Below are 22,039 nucleotides of genomic sequence, written 5' to 3'. Positions count from 1 at the left end.
GAGGAGGTGTGAGGGGACGGGGTGGAGATACGTCTCTACCAGAGGAGGTGTGAGGGGACGGGGAGGAGATACGTCTCTACCAGAGGAGGTGTGAGGGGACGGGGTGGAGACGTGTCTCTACCAGAGGAGGAGTGAGGGGACGGGGTGGAGATACGTCTCTACCAGAGGAGGTGTGAGGGGACGGGGTGGAGATACGTCTCTACCAGAGGAGGTGTGAGGGGACGGGGAGGAGATACGTCTCTACCAGAGGAGGTGTGAGGGGACGGGGTGGAGACGTGTCTCTACCAGAGGAGGTGTGAGGGGACGGGGTGGAGACGTGTCTCTACCAGAGGAGGTGTGAGGGGACGGGGTGGAGACGTGTCTCTACCAGAGGAGGTGTGAGGGGACGGGGAGGAGACGTGTCTCTACCAGAGGAGGTGTGAGGTGACGGGGTGGAGACGTGTCTCTACCAGAGGAGGTGTGAGGGGACGGGGAGGAGACGTGTCTCTACCAGAGGAGGTGTGAGGTGACGGGGTGGAGACTTGTCTCTACCAGAGGAGGTGTGAGGGGACGGGGTGGAGACTTGTCTCTACCAGAGGAGGTGTGAGGGGACGGGGTGGAGATGTGTCTCTACCGGAGGAGGTGTGAGGGGACGGGGTGGAGATACGTCTCTACCAGAGGCGGTGTGAGGGGACGGGGTGGAGACGTGTCTCTACCAGAGGAGGTGTGAGGGGACAGGGGGAACATACGTCTCTACCAGAGGAGGTGTGAGGGGACGGGGTGGAGTTATGTCTCTACCAGAGGAAGTGTAAGGTGCTCCTTCCCTCCGTTTGCCTGCAGGTCACCCTTGGGCAAGGTGTAGCATCTATTTAACTCCCTGATCAGGGTCACATGAAGCCATGGGAGCAGGTGGTGGATATCACAAGTCCTGGTTCTGCGACCACTAATGCCAGGCAGACAATCTCTGAAGAGTGTTGAGGATGGCTAGGGTCACCCATCTTGTAAAGACACTGCCCAGACGAAGGCAATGGCAAACCACTTCTGCAGAAATATGCACCAAGAGCAATTATGGTCATGGGAAGATTGCCCACATTGTACAACACAGCAGATAAAAAGAGAACAAATATCAAAACATACAGTCAAGTGCGTTGTTTGCGTCAATAATGAACAGAGAAGAGGATGTGCTGGGGTCATCCCGTAAATATCGCCACGTGTTCCAGTGTTAACGTAACATGACCACATCTGACTTCCCCCCTGTGACTTCCTCCAGTCACCTTAAAATTATGTCTGCTTGCATTAGCCAATTGTAACAAACTGAATCTTACTTCAGGAGCGTTGCAGCCACCTCAAACAGACCATCCCTGGGATTTCCTGTCCCTCCACTGACACTGGTATTCAGTGACGGTTTGCTTTACCTAGCAATAGATCTCAATTTCAGATTAATTCTAGCTTAACTTGTCATATGAATATCAACACATCGAAGCAAGTGGTGAAATGTGTCGTTTGCATCCAAGGATGTGCTGGGGCAGTCCTGAGTGTCACCACAGTTCCAGCACCAATACAGCATGCCCATAACTTGCTAACGTCAACCTGTACGTCTTTGGGCTGTGTGAGGGAACCAGAGGCCCAGCAGTCACGGGGAGAATGTATAAACTCCTTATAGACACTGGTGGGAACTTAACCCGGGTCACTACCATGTGCCCTTGGGGATTTATCCACCATCAAGCCTGCCAAAGCCTCCACTGCCTAAAAATAATTTCACTCTCCACATCAGATGTGGAATGTGCATTGCAAGTAGTTATACAACCCATGCTGCTGTGCACAGAGCGATTCTGATCACACCGGCCCTTTCCCCGGCCAATACGATTGCCGGGGTGGAGTCTCTGCAGGTTCACACTGTCCCATGGGAGACATGGTCAGGATGGGGTTCAGCCTGCTGATTGTGGTCGGCGTGCTGTGTTGGGTGCCAGAATGCTGGCTGACACCAGTGGGCTGTCCCCAGCACATCCTTCGGTTAGAATTGAATTGATGTTACTTACATCCTTCAAATACATGAGGAGTAAAAATCTTTATGTTATGTCTCCATCTAAATATGCAATGAGAAATTATAGTAATTTATAATAAATAGTATGTACAACAGGACAGTCAATATAACATAGAAATACAATTGTATCAGTGTGAATTAATCAGTCTGATGGCCTGGTGGAAGAAGTCCTCGATGTCCCGGAGCCTGTTGGTCCTGACTTTTATGTTGCGGTACCGTTTCCCGGATGGTAGCAGCTGGAATAGATTGTGGTTGGGGTGACTCAGTCCCCAATGATCCTTTGGGCCCTTTTTACGCATCTGTCTCTGTAAATGTCCTGAATAGTGGGAAGTTCACAACTACAGATGCGCTGGGCTGTCCGCACCACTCTCTGCAGAGTCCTGCGATTGAGGGAGGTACAATCCCCATACCAGGCAGTGATGCAGCCAGTCAGGATGCTCTCAATTGTGCCCCTGTAGAAAGAGACCAAAAAACCATAACATACAGGAGCAGAAGTAGGCCATTCGGCCCATCGAGTCTGCTCCGCCATTCCAGTCATCCCCTGCCTTCACCCCATACCCTTTGATGCCCTGGCTAATCAAGAATCTATCTATCTCTGCCTTAAATACACCCAATGCCTTGGCCTCGTGGCAACAAATTCCACAGATTTGCCACCCTCTGACTAGTCATAGTCATAGTCATACTTTATTGATCCCCGGGGAAACTGGTTTTCGTTACAGTTATATAAATATCGTTACATAAATAATAAATAGTAATAAAACCATAAATAGTTCAATAGTAATATGTAAATTATTTATGCAAGAAATAAGTCCAGGACCAGCCTATTGACTAAAGTAATTTCTTCACATCTCTGTTCTAAATGGACGTCCTTCAATCCTGAAGATGTGCCCTCTTGTCCTAGAATTCCCTACTATGGGAAATGACTTTGCTATATCTAATCTGTTCAGGCCTTTTAACATTTGGAATGTTTCTATGAGATCCCCCCTCATTCTCCTGAACTCCAGGGAATACAGCCCAAGAAATGCCAGACGTTCCTCAGACAGTAACCCTTTCATTCCTGGAATCATTCTCGTGAATCTTCTCTGAACCCTCTCCATTGTCAATAAATCCTTTCTAAAATAAGGAGCCCAAAACTGCACACAATATTCCAAGTGTCTCACAAGTGCCTTATAGAGTGTCAACATCACATCTCTGTTCTTATATTCTATACCTCTAGAAATGAATGCCAACATTGCATTCACCTTCTTCACAACCAACTCAACCTGGAGGTTAACATATAGGGTATCTTGCACAAGGACTCCCAAGTCCCTTTGCATCTCTGCATTTTGAATTCTCTCCCCATCTAAATAATAGTCTGTCCGTCTATTTCTTCCTCCAAAGTGCATGACCGTACATTTTCCAACGTTGTATTTCATTTGCCACTTTGCCCATTCCTCTCAACTGTCTAAATCTCTGTAGGTTCTCTGTTTCCTCAACACTACCCACTCCTCCACCTATCTTCGTATCATCGGCAAATTTAGCCACAAATCCATTAATCCCATAGTCCAAATCATTGACATACATCGTAAAAAGCAGAGGTCCCTACACTGACCCCTGTGGAATTCCACTGGTAACCGGCAGCCAGCCGGAATAGGATTCCTTTATTCCCGCTCTCTGTTTTCTGCTGATCAGCCAATGCTCCACCCATGCTAGTAACTCCCCTGTAATTCCATGGGCTCTTACCTTGCTAAGCAGCCTCATGTGCGGCACCTTGTCAAAGGCCTTCTGAAAATCCAAGTACAGCATGTCTACTGCATCTCCTTTGTCTGCCCTGCTTGTAATTCCTCAAAGAATTGCAGTAGGTTAGTCAGGCAGGATTTTCCTTTCAGGAAACCATGCTGGCTTTGACCTATCTTGTCATGTGCCTCCAGGTATTCCGTAATATCATCACAAGATCACAAGACAAAGGAGCAGAAGTAGGCCATTCGGCCCATCGAGTCTGCTCCGCCACTCCACCATGGGCTAAACTATTCACCCATCTAGTTCCAATTTCCGGCTTTTTCCCCATATCCCTTGGTACCCTGACTAATTAGATACCTGTCAATCTCCTCCTTAAACACCCTCAATGATCGGGCCTCCAGAGCTGTATATGGCAACGAATTCCACAAATCCACGACCCTCCGGCTAAAAAAATTTCTCCTCATCTCTCTTTTAACTGGGTACCCTCTAATTCTAAGACTATGGCCTCTTGTCCTGGACTCACCCACCAAGGGAAACAACCTTTCCACACCTACTCTGTCCAACCCTTTCAACATTCGAAACGTTTCTATGAGATCCCCTCTGATTCTTCTACACTCTAATGAATACAGTCCAAGAGCCGACAGACGCTCCTCATATGTTAGCCCCTGCATTCCAGGAATTATCCTCGTAAATCTTCTCTGAACTCTCTCCAACATCAGTACATCCTTTCTAAGATAGGGTGCCCAAAACTGCACACAGTATTCCAAATGAGGTCTCACTAATGCCCCATAGAGCCTCATCAACACCTCCTCACTCTTATACACTACTCCTCTTGAAATGAATGCCAACATAGCATTCGCTTTCCTTATCGCCAATCCAACTTGGTGGTTAACCTTTAGGGTATCCTGCACGAGGACCCCCAAGTCCCTTTGCACTTCCGATTTTTGAATTTTCTCCCCAGCTAAATAATAATCTGCCCGATTATTTCTTCTTCCAAAATGTACAACCGTACATTTGTCAACATTGTATCTCATCTGCCATTTCTTTGCCCACTCTCCTAAACTGACCAAGTCTCTCTGCAACCTTTCTGCTTCTTCAACATTTCCTGCTCCTCCACCTATCTTGGTGTCATCCGCAAATTTAGCCACAAAACCATTTAATCCATAATCCAAATCATCGATATACATTGTAAAAAGAAGTGGCCCCAATACCGACCCCTGAGGAACACCACTAGTAACCGGCAACCAATCAGAATGGGATCCCTTTATTCCCACCCTTTGCTTTCTGCCTATCAGCCAATGCTCCACCCATTCCAATATTTTTCCTGTTATTCTATGGGCTCTCATCTTATTAAGCAGCCTCATATGCAGCACCTTATTGAAGGCCTTTTGAAAATCCAAATATTCAACATCCACAGCCTCTCCCTTGTCAATCTTATTTGCGATTACCTCAAAAAATTCCAATAGGTTGGTGAGGCAGAATCTTCCCTTCATGAAACCACACTGAGTTGGGCCTATCTTGTCATGCACCTTGAGGTATTTCATAACCTCGTCCTTGAGGATTGACTCTAATATGTTTCCAACTACCGATGTCAGACTAATAGGTCTGTAATTTTCTTTTTGTTGCTTCCCACCCTTCTTAAATAGTGAAGTAACATTTGCAATTTTCTAGTCATCCGGTACAATGCCAGAATCTATCGATTCTTGAAAGATCATTGTTAATGCCTCCGCAATCTCTCCAGCTACTTCCTTCAGAACCCAAGGGTTCATTCCATCAGGTTCAGGAGATTTATCCATCCTCAGACCATTAAGCTTCCTGAGCACCTTCTCAGCCGTAATTTTCACTGTACAAACTTCACTTCCCTGACACTCTTGAATGTCCAGTATACTGCAGATGTCTTCCACTGTGAAAAATAATGCAAAATACTTATTCAGTTCTTCTGCCATTTCTGTGTCTCTCATTACAATATCTCCAGCGTGATTTTCTATTGGTCCTATATCTACCCTCAACTCTCTTTTACCCTTTATATACTTAAAAAAGCTTTTAATATCTTCTTTGATATTAAGAGGATAGAAGATTGTCTTTATTTATCTATCACATGTACGTTGAAACAATGAAATGTATCGTTTGCCTCAACGAAAAACACAAAACAAGGATGTGCTGGGGCAGCTCACAAGCACTGCCATGTTTCTGAGGCTAACACAGCTCACCCACAACTCACTAACACACTAACACAGCTCACCCACAACTCACTAACACACTAACACAGCTCACCCACAACTCACTAACACAGCTCACCCACAACTCACTAACACACTAACACAGCTCACCCACAACTCACTAACACAGCTCACCCACAACTCACTAACACACTAACACAGCTCACCCACAACTCACTAACACAGCTCACCCACAACTCACTAACACAACTCACTAACACAGCTCACCCACAACTCACTAACACAGCTCACCCACAACTCACTAACACAACTCACTAACACAGCTCACCCACAACTCACTAACACACTAACACAGCTCACCCACAACTCACTAACACAACTCACTAACACAGCTCACCCACAACTCACTAACACACTAACACAGCTCACCCTTAACTCACTAACACACTAACACACCTCACCCACAACTCACTAACACACTAACACAGCTCACCCACAACTCACTAACACAGCTCACCCTCAACTCACTAACACACTAACACAGCTCACCCACAACTCACTAACACAGCTCACCCAAAACTCACTAACACAGCTCACCCACAACTCACTAACACACTAACACAACTCACTAACACAGTTCACCCACAACTTACTAACACACTAACTCACTAACACAGCTCACCCACAACTCACTGACACACTGACACACTGACACAGCTCACCCACAGCTCACTGAACGAACCCGTACGTCTGTGGAATGTTGGAGGAAAGCAGGGCACCCACAGCAAACTCGCACTGTCACTGGGAGGACATACAAATCTCTTACAGACAGCAGCAGATATCAAACCAGGATCACTGGCAGTGTAAAGTGTTCTGCTAATCGCTACGTGGTCATGTCTTGTTGGTTGTTATTGCAAACGTCATGTTTCACTGTAGGTTTTGATGTACAAGAGATAAATGAGTCTGATCTCACTGATGCTGGGACAGGTTGATGATCAGTGTTAGTGTTGTTTTATATATTGCGATTTCAATGATCCACCAGTTGGATAAATGTTATCAATAATAAGAACTGTTGAGAGGATCACCCCCTTATTTGTGACATTCACTGGGAGACGAAGGGCCGGAAGCATTGTTGAGGATCCCTACCACCATCCCACAATCTCTCTCACCCAGTCATCAGGAAGGAGGTACAGGAGCATCAGGACTCAGACTGTCAGACTGGGAAACAGCTTCTTCCCTCAGACTGTGAGACTAATGAATCCCCTGTCACCAGCGAGGTCTCGTCACCAGGACAGAGAGCTGTTTACTGTTTACCTGTGCTGCAGACTGCATGGATTTTTAAAAATTATTTTAGTTTGTGGTAATATTTTGTTGTAGCTGTTGTGTGTGATATGTTTTGTGGGTGCACTGTGGTCTGGAGGAAGGTTGTTTAGTTTGGTTATATATATGTACAGTCAGATGACAGTAAACTTGAACTTGAATTTGCCTGCTTTGAAGGTCCGAGACAGTAACGCTCCCATCCCACCTCGCAGGTCTCCTCGCGCTCATTGCCACAGCATGGTACGGAAACAACGTTGTGCGGGATTTCTATACCCACGCCACCCCGGTAAACACTCGGTAAGCTTTGCGTGGAACGGGAAGAAAAGCCTGCAGTCTTCTGCCACTGGGCAAAGTTCTCGCGGCAACAGCTTTGATTTGGTTTAAATGAATTTGAAAGGGTTGTTCCCAGATCTGATACAGCACAAAAAAAAGATGAAAAACACAATAAATATAAATACATTAGATAGCTTATATACACAAATTGATTAGAAACTGTTACGTACCCCGTAACTGGGTTGCCAAACCAGCAGAAATGGATCACTCAGTTGGAGTCTGGAGTACTAGAACTAAGAAAGTTTTATTAAAGAAACAAGCAACACAGTAATCGAAAGAATAATAAATGCAACAGTTCAGCGATGATAAACACGCAGAATTAAGATAACAGCATCAATCAAGCTCTATCGTTGTCTAGGGGTAAATGACCAATTTCAAAGTGACTCAAAGTTCAGTCCAGTTAGTAGTTCAGTTCGCAGTAATCGTTGCCCTGGCGATGGACAACGTGGAGGAGGAGAGAGATAGAACAGGAACAACTGATCATTCAGAACGGCTTCACTCATGGACCGGCGAGATTGCTCACAAGCAGCTTTTGGGCGGGTCCTTGGTGATGTCACCTGAGGTCACCGACTGTGACCCCTCCTCCAGATGCGGTCGATCCTCTGCAGTGAACCCGGCACCCAGGCAAGGGCGGACACACACCGGGTTCCCGCTGATCGTACCTTTCCACCCCGGGTGTTGTCTGATACTTCTCACCGACTCGTGAGAGGCGCACCGCTTCCAGGGTCTCGTTACCTCGGGTGTCGTGTGTATCGCCTGTCCATCACTTCAAACAATTCAAGGTTCAAAGGGGGGGAGCCGCTCCAGACAGGTCTCTCTCCCCCGTCCCTTCATTACACATCTCCAGACGCTGCTCCATTGTTCCTTATCTCTCCTTCCCCTGAGGGCAGGTGGCAGACCACTTGCTGATGTCACTGATGCTAACCCAGGCCAGCAAACATCTTAATTTTATGTGTATTCTCGTCACACTTCCCCCCTTTAAGGATTTTTACCGGGAGGTAAAAATTACAAACATGAATACATTATTTGATACATACACAAATATACATCTTTATCAGCTATTTGGCTAACACAGCGAGTTTGAAGCTGTCAACACCTTGATAGACAGTCATCGCATTTTCTGTTCCTTTTACACGTGTTATTAATAATCCCTTAGACCAGGCTCCAATTTAGCAAACTTCATAGTGGCCAAAAACACTGATGAATTGCGACCAATGTAACCTCTCATTTGGTTTTGTCCCGGACCACAATAACAAGGGTCGTCCCATTCCGACTCAGTTTTCTCTCGCAAGGGCTTAGTAGGAGGGGGACGGGTATTGACCGCAGAGTTATTGCAAAACTTCCTGCAGTACCCCACCATCTCCAAGAGCCTTCTGAGGGCCCTCTTGTCTGTCGGGGTTGGGAGGTCAGCGATAGCCTGCACTGTAGCTTGCATCGCTGCCAGCTGCCCCTGTGTCACCACAATTCCCAGGTAAGTGACCCTCGTGTGGCCGAATTCATTTTTTTCAAGGTTCACTATCAAACTGGCTTCAGACAGCCGTATTAAATTGCCAATACACACCTCTGTGTTCATCAGCCCTTTAGTCACTGAATTACTCAAAAAATATGGGTGTTGTTTACTAGGCCGCCCTATTGTAACAGACATCACCCAACGTCCCAGTTCTTTGCATTTCCTCGGGACAATCAAACCCACGGGCGCGAGTCGTTTAATTACTTCTGCTAAAGATTCGCTTTGTTCGGGGATTAAGGGAGAGACCTTATCAGTAGACCTGGCCTAAACAATAGCCTTCTCCCATCTGATCGATCCCATCCTAATCTTTTCAAAATGGTTTTTTTCCTCTTATCAGGGGGGCCCTAGCTTCATTGATTTCCACGCTAACACCGACTAGGTTTGTTAGCATATCAAAAGCCGGTGACCGTCTCAGTTCGCGTCGGTCATGATCAATAACATTCTTCCCCCTGGGCAGCCGGTAAATCTCTTTCATGATTCCACCAACTGTTTCCTCCAGCACCGCAAAATGTCCACCGGGGGGTACCTCGTGGGCCATGTTAAAAACCCCATCCCCATAACTCTTTTGCACCGCCCCCCACTCCTCATCTGCGGGTACTGTCCTTGATTTCCCTTTCTTCCTTAGCACTTCCTCATCCGCACAATAGCCTAATAGTTCCCTTGTTAAAGCTGTGTCAGAGAGAGCGGTCTCTGCCAAAACCATCAGCCCCTCGTCTCGCTCCTGCGTCTGCACAAATTCTTTCCTGGCTACTGCTACGTCCGTCCCAGCTCCCTCACTACCTCTTATCTCACTACACCCTGTCTCATACAAGGTTGGCAGAAATGTTTCAGCTAAATTTACCACCACAGCTAAATTCACTACTGCAGCCCCATGATGAACCTGTGAGTCCATGGGCAGGGCCTCAATGCTGGCAGGCTGACCTGTCAATCTCACGACTGGGAACACGATTCCTCCGGCGATGTCATTACCGAGCAAGACTTCCACGTCTTTCATCGGTAATTCGGACCTCACCCCGATCGTGACTAGTCCAGAGACCAGGTTGCTCTGTAAGTGTATCTGGTGCAAAGGGACTGACTCTGTCCCTTCCCCAACACCTTTGACCTCTACCTCCCCAGTCTGGGTCTCTGAGCTAAACTCTAATACACTCTTCAGTATTAGTGACTGACACGCTCCCGTGTCTCTCCAGATCCGCACTGGAACTGGTTTTAACCTCTCCTTCACTGACACCAATCCGGCCGAGATAAACCTCTCGCGCCCTTCCTGGACTTTTTCAGACCTGTCCTTCCCTAGCGGTTCGCTTAACAGCTCAATACAGCCATTCAACATTGCCGCTTTTCCTTTCCCCGCCTCCTTCCTTGGGGCAAAGCACCTGGACGCAAAGTGTCCGACTTTCCCACAATTATAACAGACGACCCCAGGAGACTTCCTACCAGACTGCTCCCGGTCTACCTTATCCTTTTCACTAGTCCCCGGCTTACTTTCTGACTTTTCCGGCGGACTCTCCCCTCCGTCCTGACTACCCTTCTGGTAGCCTTTACTCGGGGCAAACTTCATTTTATGCATCAACGCATACTCATCCGCTAACTTAGCAGTTGCGGCTAACGTGGCTGCCTCTTTCTCATCGAGGTAGGGTCTCATACCCTCAGGGACACAACCTTTAAACTGCTCAATCAGGATCAGCTGTAGCAGTCTGTCATAATCCCCCTCTACCCCTTTCGAGGCGCACCAACGCTCACAATATGTCTGCATCTCACGGGCAAACTCCAAATACGTGCGGTCCCACTGCTTCCTCGCATTCCGGAACCTCTGCCGGTATGCCTCCGGGACCAACTCATAAATCCTGAGGATGGCCTCTTTCACCACCTCATACCTCTGGGCATCTTCCGCGGACAAAGCTGAGTAAGCTTCTTGGGCCTTCCCTTTCAGTACACTCTGAAGTAAAACAACCCACTTATCCCTCGGCCAGTCCTGACTTATAGCCACTTTTTCGAAGTGGAGGAAGTACCGATCCACGTCGGTATCGTCAAATGGGGGAACCAGCCTAACCTCCTGGGTCGCCCGGAACCCTCCACCTTGGTTCGGCACGAGCCCCTGCTCGGCCCTTATCTTTAACTTCTCCAGCTCAAATTCCCTTTCCCTCTGTTTCCCTCTCTCTTCTCTCTCCCATTGCCTCTCTTTCTCCTCTCTCTCTAACCGTCCCTCTCTTTCTCTTCTCTCTCTAACTGTCTCTCTCTCTCTCTCTCTTTCTCTTTCTCCCACCTTTCTAACTCTCTCTCCTGCCTTTCTAACTGCTTCTCTTCGTGTTCTAACTGCCGTACCCGGAACTCGTGCTCGAGTCTCAGTTTTTGAAGCTGTACCTGTACCGCGTCTCCAACAGGTTTTTCAATAGACACCACCCCCAGCTCACTTTGGGGAAACACACCTTTAGATACATAGTGCTCTACAATAGCTCTGTGTATCTCCTCTCTCCTCATTGTCGACTTCACCTTAGCAAGATTCAACCGTTTGGCCACAGCTATCAATTCCGATTTCCTGGCATCCTCTAATGCCTCCAAGGTCGGCGCCTTTATAAATTCCTCAGCTTCCATTTCTGCTGTTTGTCTTTTCTTTCTTTCGGGAATTTTAACCCAATCAATTTACTCCGTCCCCAAATTTAGCGTTCAAAATCGCGGACGAGAACCCCACTTATGTTACGTACCCCGTAACTGGGTTGCCAAACCAGCAGAAATGGATCACTCAGTTGGAGTCTGGAGTACTAGAACTAAGAAAGTTTTATTAAAGAAAACAAGCAACACAGTAATCGAAAGGATAATAAATGCAACAGTTCAGCGATGATAAACACACATGTGCACAGAATTAAGATAACAGCATCAATCAAGCTCTATCGTTGTCTAGGGGTAAATGACCAAATTTCAAAGTGACTCAAAGTTCAGTCCAGTTTAGTAGTTCAGTTCGCAGTAATCGTTGCCATGGCGATGGACAACGTGGAGGAAGAGAGAGAGAGAACAGGAACAACTGATCATTCAGAACGGCTTCACTCACAGACCGGCGAGATTGCTCACAAGCAGCTTTTGGGCGGGTCCTTGGTGATGTCACCTGAGGTCACCGACTGTGACCCCTCCTCCAGATGCGGTCGATCCTCTGCAGTGAACCCGGCACCCAGGCAAGGGCGGACACACACCGGGTTCCCGCTGATCGTACCTTTCCACCCTGGTCGTTGTCTGATACTTCTCACCGACTCGCGAGAGGCGTACCGCTTCCAGGGTCTCGTTACCTCGGGTGTCGTGTGTGTGTTGCCTTAGCAAACCGGTCCCTTTTTATCCCCCTGCTGGGGTATCGCCTGTCCATCACTTCAAACAGTTCAAGGTTCAAAGGGGGGGAGCCGCTCCAGACAGGTCTCTCTCCCCCGTCCCTTCATTACACATCTCCAGACGCTGCTCCATTGTTCCTTATCTCTCCTTCCCCTGAGGGCAGGTGGCAGTCCACTTGCTGATGTCACTGATGCTAACCCAGGCCAGCAAACATCTTAATTTTATGTGTATTCTCGTCACAAAACATATAAACACAGAAAACCTACAGCACAACACAGTCCCTTCAGCCCACAAAGCTGTACTGAACCTGTCCTAGGCTTATCCATAGCCCTCTATTTCTCTGAGCTCCATGTACCTGTCCAGGAGTCTCTTAAAAGACCCTATCGTATCAGCCTCCACCACCGTCACCGGCAGCCCATTCCACGCACTCACCACTCTCTGCGTAAAAAACTTACTCCTGACGTCTCCTGTGTACCTGCTTCCAAGCACCTTAAACCTGTGCCCTCTCGTGCTAGCCATTTCAGCCCTGGGGAAAAGTCTCTGACTATTCACACAATTAAAGCCTCCCATTATCTTGTACATTTCTATCAGGTCACCTCTCATCCTCTGTTGCTCCAAGGAAAAAAGGCCGAGTTCACTCAACCTGTTCTCATAAAGCATGCTTCCCAATCCAGGCAACATCCTTGTAAATCTCCTCTGCTCCCTTTCTATGGTTTCCACATCCTTCCTGTAGTGAGGTGGCCAGAACTGAGCACAGTACTCCAAGTGGGGTCTGACCAGGGTCCTATATAGCTGTAACATTACCTCTCCGCTCCTAAATTCAATTCCACGATTGATGAAGGCCAATATACCATATGCCTTCTTAACCACAGAGTCAACCTGCTTTGAGCGTCCTATGGACTCGGATCCTAAGATCCCTCTGGTCCTCCACACTGCCAAGAGTCTTACCATTAATACTATAATCTGCCATCATATTTAACCTACCAAAATGAACCACTTCACACTTATCTGGGTTGAACTCCGTCTGCCACTTCTCGGCCTAGTTTTCCATCCTATCAATGTACCGCTGTAACCTCTGACAGCCTTCCACGCTATCCACAACACCTCCAACCTTTGTTTCATCAGCAAATATACTAACCCATCCCTCCACTTCTTCATCAAGGTCATTTATAAAAATCGCAAAGAGTAAGGGTCCCAGAACAGATCCCTGAGGCACACCACTGGTCTCCGACCTCCATACAGAATATGACCCGTCTAAAACCACTCTTTGCCTTCTGTGGGCAAGCCAGTTCTGAATTCTCAAAGCCATGTCCCCTTAGATCCCATGCCTCCTTACTTTCTCAATAAGCCTTGCATTGGGTACCTTATCAAATGCCTTGCTGAAATCCTTATACACTACATCTACTGCTCTTCCTTCATCAATGTGTTTAGTCACATCCTCAAAAAATTCATTCAGGTTCATAAGACACGACCTGCCTTTGACAAAGCCATGCTGACTACTCCTAATCATATTATGCCTCTCCAAATGTTCATAAATCCTGCCTCTCAGGATCGTCTCCATCAACTTACCAACCACTGAAGTAAGACTTACTGGTCTATAATTTCCTGGGCTATCTCTACTCCCTTCCTTAAATAAGGAAACAACATCTGCAACTCTCCAATCCTCTGGAACCTCTCCCGTCCTCATTGATGATGCAAACATCATTGCCAGAGGCTCAGCAATCTCTTCCCTCGCTTCCCACAGTAGCCTGGGGTACATCCCGTCCGGTCCCGGTGACTTATCCAACTTGATGCTTTCCAAAAGCTCCAGCACATCCTTTTCCTTAATATCTATGTGTTCAAGCTTTTCAGTCCACTGCAAGTCATCCCTACAATCGCCAAGTTCCTCTTCCATAGTGAATACTGAAGCAAAGTATTCTTTAAGTAACCCTGCTACCTCCTCTGGTTCCATACACACTTTTCCACTGTCACACTTGATTGGTCCTATTCTCTGATGTCTTATCCTCTTGCTCTTCACATACTTGTAGAATGCCTTGGAGTTTTCCTTAATCCTGTCCGCCAAGGCCTTCTCATGGTCCCCTCTGGCTCTCCTAATTTTATTCTTAAGCTCCTTCCTGCTAGCCTTATAATCTTCTAGATCTCTATCATTACCTAGTTTTTTGAACCTTTCGTAAGCTCTTCTTTTCTTCTTGACTACAACAGTTTCTCCGTAAGAACATCTGTTTCCAATGTATGCTTCCACGTTCCTGCCTGATAGACTTATATTTCCCCTTACTCCAATTAAACGTTTCCCTAACTTGTCTGTTCCTATCTATCTCCAATGCTATGGTAAAGGAGATAGAATTGTGATCACTATCTCCAAAATGCTCTGCCACTGACCTGACACTTGACCAAGTTCATTATGATTGTATGTCCATAAAACGACACTAGGCACAGGAGTGTCTGTACATAAAGTGACTGACAGGAAATGATAAAGTCGTGGTGGTTGGGGGTATGGAGGGTGGGTTAGTGGGTGGAGGTGTTGATCAGCCTTACTGCTCGGGGAAAGGAACTGCTTTTGAGTCTGGTGGTCCTGACGTAGATGCTACATAGCCTTCTCCCTGATGGGAGTGGGACAGAAAGTCCATGAGCAGGGTGGGAGGGATCCTTCATGATGTCACTGGCCCTTTTCTGGCACTTCTCTGTATACGTGTTCTTGATGGTGGGGAGGCCGGTGCTGGTGACGTGCTGGGCATTTTTCACCACTCGTTGCAGGGCATCCTGTCCGCCACAGGGCAGTTTCCTACACAGATCCTTTCATATGTGAGGCAGTAGAAACGGAAACAGGGTTTCAGAGGAAGTGCAGTGCAGGCGGGAATCTCTCTCCCTCAGGGATCTGAGTAGGTTCGAGGGGATGTTGACAGTGAGTGAGCAGGAAATGGCAATGAGGTCAAATGGGATCTGCGCTGGTCTTGTGGGTTGGACTCTTGTTCCCTTGAAACCAACAGAATGTAGTGTAGCCAGTGCCCGGCCCCTCTTTTTCCACCAGTGAATAATCCTGTGAGGCCTCCGTAGGTCGGTGTTGACAGAGGTGTTGCGTCCCAGCTCTGCGTCATACACAAACCAGGGCAGTATGATCTGGAGAGCGAGCTGTTGCCCACCCAGCAGGTGCCCCCTCTCCACACAGCTGATCAACCAAAATGAGTGGCAGAGACCGGTACAGTTTGGCACCAGTGGCATCGTAGGAGTTGTCAGTCAGCATTGAAAGCAACGTAGGACTGTATTTGGGACTTCAGCTCTGGATTTTTCCCTTGGGGTTTACTCCCAAAGCCTTTCCCTTGGGTGGGTAAAGCCAAAAGACAGTGGAGGTTTCATGTCAGAGTTTCTGTGCTCCTAGATGAGCCACCAAGCACAGCTGAACAGCCCCAAATGCCCAAAGCAACTGGTTTTAAGGTGCCTGTAACCCATCTTTTCCCCTTCTCCTGTCAGTAGAAACTGCTCTGGCGGGGCTCAGTAGCTAAGCCACACGTGAAGGCCAGGAGCCCGACTTGCTCATCAGAGGCTGTCTGAGACATATGCCATTGGGAGCATTTAATAGCTGGTGGGAGCTTTCCCCCAGTACCACCCTTGGCTAAAACCATAAGACGTGGGAGCAGAATGAGGCCATTCAGCCCGTCGAGTCTGCTTCACCATTTCTCAACCCCATTCTCCTGCCTTCTCCTCATAACCTTTCATACCTTGACTAATCAAGAACCAATCAACTTTCACTTTAAATATATCCGGAGTTCTGGCCTCCTCAGTTAACTGTGGCAACAAATTCTACTCACTAGCCTCTGGCCACAGAATTTCCTCCTCATCTCCATTCTAAATGGATGTCCCTCTATTCTGAGGCTGTGCCCTCTGGTCCTAAGCGCCCCTCTACAGGAAACATCCTCTCCACATCCACTCTATCCAGGCCTTTCAACTTTTTGAAAGGTTTCTTTGAGGCCAGTCCTCACTCTTCTGAATTCCAGTGAGTACAGTCCCAGAGCCATTAAATGCTCCTCATACGATAAGCCTTTCAATCCTGAAATCATTCTCATGAACCTCCTTTGAAACCTCTTCAACGTCAGCATATCCTTTTTTAAATAAAGGCCCCACAATACTCCATATTGTGGCCTCAGCAGTGCCTTATAAATCCTCAGCATTACATCCCTGTTTTTATATTCTAGTCCTCTCGAAATGAATGCTAACATTGCATTTGCCTTCCACACCACTGATTTAATGTGCAAAGGACTCCCAACTCCCTTTGCAACTTGGAGTTTAGAATTTTCTCCCCATTTAGAAAATAGTCTATGCTTTTATTCCTTACATGAGCATATACTTCCCAACACTGTATTCCATCAGCCACTTCTTTGCCCATTCTCCTCATCTGTCTAAGTCCTTCTGTAGCCTCTGCATTTCCTCAAAACTACCTGCCCCTCCACCTATCTTTGTATTATCTGCAAACTTGGCCACATAAGCATCAGTTTCATCATCCACAACAACCTTAATGAACCAGTAAATAATTGCAGAGCTAGAAGTGGAATTGAGTTAACTTATTGTCCATGAAATCTCTCAGTGGGAGTGCATTTCGGAGATATTATCACTGATTACCACTGCCACTCCCTCAGCTTTCTTTTACCTCCCTCCCTGTCCCTTTGAAACATCAAAATCCCCAGATCATCCTGCTAATGGCAGCATAATCCTTGCTCCCCCGATTACACACTTCCCTATACCATCTGCTCCAGGATTCTCAGCAGTGTGGAGGAACAGATCTTGGGGTCCATGTCCATAGATTTCAAAAGTTGATAGGGTGGTTAAGAAGGCACATGGTGTGTTGACCTAAATTAGTCTGGGGTTGAGTTCAAGAGCCACAAGGTATTGTTGTAGGTCTATAAAACTGGTTTGACCAGCGTTGGGAGTATTGTGTTCAGTTCTGGTCATTATAGGAAGGATGTGGGAGCTTTAGAGAGGGTGCAGAGGAGATTTACCAGGATGCTGCCTGGATTAGAGAGTGTATATTATGAGGATAGGTGGAATAACCAAGAGCTTTTCTCTTTGGAGTGAAGGAAGATGAGAGGTGTCTTGATAGATGAGTGCAAGATGATAAGAGGCAAAGATCGAGTGGATAGTCAGAAACCCTTTATCCAGGGTAGAAATTGCTAATATGAGAGGCAGAATTTTAAGATGATTGGAGGAAAGTATGGGTGGAGGGGGGGGGTGTGGGATGTAGGTTTTTTTAATACAGAGAGCGGTTGGTGTGTGGTACATGCTGTGGGATGGTGGTAGAGGCAGATATATTAGGCACATGGATGATAGAAAAATGGAGGGTTTTGTAGGACGGAAGGATTAGATTGGTCTTAGAGTACGTTAAAAGGTTGGCACAACATTATGAGCTGAAGGGCCGGGACTCTTCTACGTTCCATAAGCTGAGGAATGGAAGCAGGAGTCAGCCATTCAGCCCTTTGAGTTCTGGCTGTTCAGAGCAATAACGATTGATCCAGTGTGTCTGGTTTACTTGCTTCTCCCATGCACTCTCTGATGTCCACAACAGGTGACCAACATTGGAGGCGTTGTAGAAGAGATTCACCAGACCATTCTTAGGACGAGACTTTCACTGTTCTATCTTTATTGCCAGTATGTGAAACTGTCCAGAATTGATCGCAGTTCAGTGCCAAACATAAAACAGAGGGCAATACCAGAACAGACAACACAATAGCAACCAATAATTAACAAGACAACAGTGCAAACGGCCATGAGGAATCTACAATTAGCTGAACGGTCACATGCTGAAACGTCAATACTCAAACTGAAATAAATGTAAGCATGTGAACAGACTGAATAATTCTCACAGAACAAGGAGAGCAGGAAAGGCCATTTCACAGAAGTTGAACAGGGACAGTCAGGGTATTACACCTGAGTGAGTTTTGTGGAGAAGCTGGGTAGCTACAGGAAAGAAGCTTCAGAGCTGACATGTAGACCTGGTGCCAATGGACGTGGCGTCTCCCTGATGGCAACTTGGTGAATAGGTGACTGGCAGGGTGGGTGGAGTCGGCAGTAATTTGTTCAGTGTTCTTGGACTTGGGCTATACTTCAAGTTTGGCTGTATTCATGGGTATTCATGAATGGTTGAATGACAATTAAACCGGAACTTGCTCTGTGTTCCCTTGCAGGTTTGAGCTTGGCCAGGCCCTCTTCATTGGCTGGGCAGCGGCTGCTCTCTCCATTTTGGGAGGAGCTTTCCTCACCTGCTCCTGTGTCAAAGGCAGGTCCTCAGGACGTTCATACCCGCGATCAACTCCCTCTGCCCCAAAGAACTACGTGTAAGCTTGGCCCCGGCGGGGGCTGACGTGTTCCCCCTCAGACTGGGCACACCCTGCATGTCTCTGAGCTTTGCCAAATGTTACCCCTGATGATGGTTCCCACGGAGACAGCTGGGGACTGAAAGGGTTGCAGGGTATTAGTGTGGGGGCCTTTGCGGCTTGCTGGAACCCATTTCTAATCTCAGAGCATCAGCAGTGATGTATCCACAGCAAATGTGACTCTGTCTGCTTGGGCCCCACCTGTGTCCATTTTAACCCACAATATCTGACCATCACACACTGTCCTGTCATTTCATTTCAAGTAATCTTGAGTAATTCCCATTTCATTATTTAGAATGTAGATATTAAGGCTTTCCTGCAACATGTAGTATCTGAAGCAGCTTTCTTTCAAGGGGAGATTGGATGTGTCATAGCCTGCTTCTGAGGTCACTGGGTGGAGGGTGATCTCTCTAATGTCACACTCGGGGACCCCAGGAGACTAACACCCAGAGGAGACTTTCACCCAGACTCCAGTTCACCTTCATATCATCTACATTGCCCTTTGTGTCGACCTGAACAGAAGTCCGACCAGAGGGTGGAGCAGAGGTCCCCATTCCATAGTTGTCTTGTTGATGATCAGTTACGGTTCTTCAACGTGTCCAGGTCACACCTCCCCAGAGCTGCTGCCTGACCTGCTGAGTCCATTTAGCACTCTGCGTAGTTTGTTCTGGATCGCCAGCACCTGCAGACACCTTGTCCGCTCATCCTTCCCCACTGACCTCCCTCCTGGCACTTGTCCTGCTTGCAGTGGTGGGTGTTACTCCAGCCCGCACACCCCTCCCTCACGACCACTCAAAGCTCCAAACAATCCTTCCAGGTGAGGCGACACCTCACTGCAAGTCTGTTGACGGTTGTCTTCTGTTTCTGATGTTTGTGAGACCCGATGCAGATTGGGAGATTGCTTTGTCTAGCAATTTGCTCTGTCTGCCACAGAAGACAGGATTTCCCAGTGGCCATCCATTTCAATTCTACTTCCCCTTCCCATTCCGGCATATTGGTCCTGGCCTCCTCTACTGCCGCAATAAGACCACACACAGGTTGGAGGAACAACACCTGATATTCCATTTGGGTAGCCAGCCTGATGGCATGAACATCAATTTTTCCATCTTCCAGAAATTTCTCCCTTCTCTCTTTTTCCATTCCCTATTCTGGCTCCTCTCTCACCTGTTCTCTTTTGCTCACCTCCCCCTGGCGTCCCTCCTCCTTCCCTTTCTCCCCTGGTCCACTCTCCTCTCCTTCAACGTCCCACCTTCGCACTCTGTCACCCTCACCCACCTTCCCACCTCCCCCCTCACTTGGGTTCACCTCTCACATGCCAGCTTGTCCTCATTCCCGTCTCCCCACTTTCTTATTCCGGTCCTGATGAAGGATCTCGGCCCAAAACTTCAACTGTTTATTCATATCCATAGATGCTGCCTGACCTGCTGAGATCCCCCAACATTTTGTATGTGTTGCTCTGGATTTCCGACATTTGCAGAAACTCTTGAATTGGCAGACCCCATTACCTGTTTGCCCTGTGCCAACCTATCCTCCTCAAAGAACGGATTGGTGACCCCAGCCATCCTGGAACAGACAAACCAGCAGGAGGGGTCTTTAAACTCAGTCTTCGCAGGTTGGGACACAGATCTGACCTGGGACTGGAGTTCAATTTGTCAGAGCCCCAGGGAGGAGGGGGGAGTTTGCCCTTCACACAGGTCCCCTGTGGTTGGGACGCAGATCTGACCTGAGACTGGAGTTCAGTTTGTCTCCTGCACTCGAGGAATAAAGACCTAACATATTGAACCTTTCTCAATAGTTCAGGACCTCAAGTCCCAGCAACACCCTTGAAAATTTTCTCCGAACACATAATAACACAGGTTCTGCCAATGCTGGAATCCAGAGTAACACACACAATATGCTGGAGGAACTCTGCAGGTCAGGCAGCATCTGTGGAGGGGAATAAACTGTTGATGTTTCAGTCCAAGATGCTCAATCAAATGAAGGATCGAGAAGTAGGATGCTTATCCATATATTGTCAACAACTTTTGGAGCTCAACTTTCGTTTTAAATTCAGCAAATGACTAGAAATGGACTCTCTCAGGCTGAAGTATCAGAGCCACTGCTCGCCTGCTCCTACCGATCACTGGGGTCTCATGGGATCACTGGAGTTTCTATTTTTACTGAACACTGGGGTCTGCTCCTCTGCTCTGACTGAATACTGGGGTCTCCTGGTGTGGAGGTAATTACAAATTCTTCTAACCTTCTTCAAGATTTGAGTGTTTTTTCACAGAGCTGTTTATGAAACCTGTATCCGCTGGCCCAAGGGCATTGTTTATGGTTTAAGTTTTTGCGCTTTGCTTGTTTAAATAGACTTTTCAATAAATGATGAAATTTTGAACAAAAGAAAAGATGTGTCATTTAGTTTACAGAAGTACAATCATTTCCTCTGCTTTGGCTTCAGTAGAGTATGCGTGAAAGGGTGATCTTCCGAATCTCAATCAGAATCAAATTCAATACGATGTGAAATCTGTTACTTTGTGGCAGCAGTACGATGCAATAAGATTAAAAAATACTATAAATTGCAACAAGAAATAGTGCGAAAAGAGAACAAGATACTGTTATACTGAAGATTCCTTCAGTTAGTCCTGACGAAGGGTCTCGACCTGAAACTTCAACTGTACCTCTTCCTAGAGATGCTACCTGGCCTGCTGCGTTCACCAGCAACTTTTATGTGTGTTGCAAGATACTGAGGGTGTGTTCATGGGTTCATTGTCCATTCAGAAATCTGATGGTGGAAGAGGAGAAGCTGTTACTGAACCATTCAATGTGTGTCTTCAGCTTCTGTCGCTCCACAGTAGCAATGAGAAGAGGACATGTCCTGGGTGCTGGGGGCCCTTAGTGATGGATGCCACCTTTCTGAGGCATCACCTTTTGAAGATGTCCTCGATGCTGGGGAGGCTGGTACCCATGATGGAGCTGGATGAGTTTACAGCTTTCTGCAGCTTTAGGGCCAACTTGTCTCTCACCTCACGGTAACTGTGCTCACGCTTTAACTGGTACTGACCTCCTGACCTCCATTCAGTGGGGCCCTTCCAAACCTCGAACAGAAACAGACTCCGGTGAAAACACAGTGTGTCAGCAAGTCTCCATGGGGTGAGATGTTGTCAACATTTCAAGATTCAAGGTAGTTCCAGTGCACAAGTGTAAAGGAGAACAGAATTTTCCCTCTTCCCTCCCCACTAAATTTCCCCTCTCCCCATCCCACTCAATTTCCACTCTCCCCTCCCAACTCAATTTCCAC

At 47.3% G+C, this 22,039-nt stretch overlaps 1 protein-coding gene across 1 annotated transcript in view; it reads left to right on the top strand.

Annotated features, from left to right (window-relative positions):
- Positions 1 to 20,142, top strand: part of LOC134345092 (claudin-1-like) — a 52,478-nt gene extending 32,336 nt beyond the window's left edge. The window contains exons 3-4 of the mRNA XM_063045248.1: positions 7,455 to 7,539; positions 18,571 to 20,142. Of these exons, the coding sequence (XP_062901318.1) occupies positions 7,455 to 7,539; positions 18,571 to 18,724 (239 nt within the window). The 3' untranslated portion in view covers positions 18,725 to 20,142. The remainder of the gene's footprint in view (positions 1 to 7,454; positions 7,540 to 18,570) is intronic.
- Positions 20,143 to 22,039: the final 1,897 nt, after the last annotated feature.

Source organism: Mobula hypostoma, chromosome 4 (assembly GCF_963921235.1).
Source record: "Mobula hypostoma chromosome 4, sMobHyp1.1, whole genome shotgun sequence".
Lineage (NCBI taxonomy): Eukaryota > Metazoa > Chordata > Chondrichthyes > Myliobatiformes > Myliobatidae > Mobula > Mobula hypostoma.
This window is presented reverse-complemented; position numbering and strand designations above follow the sequence as displayed.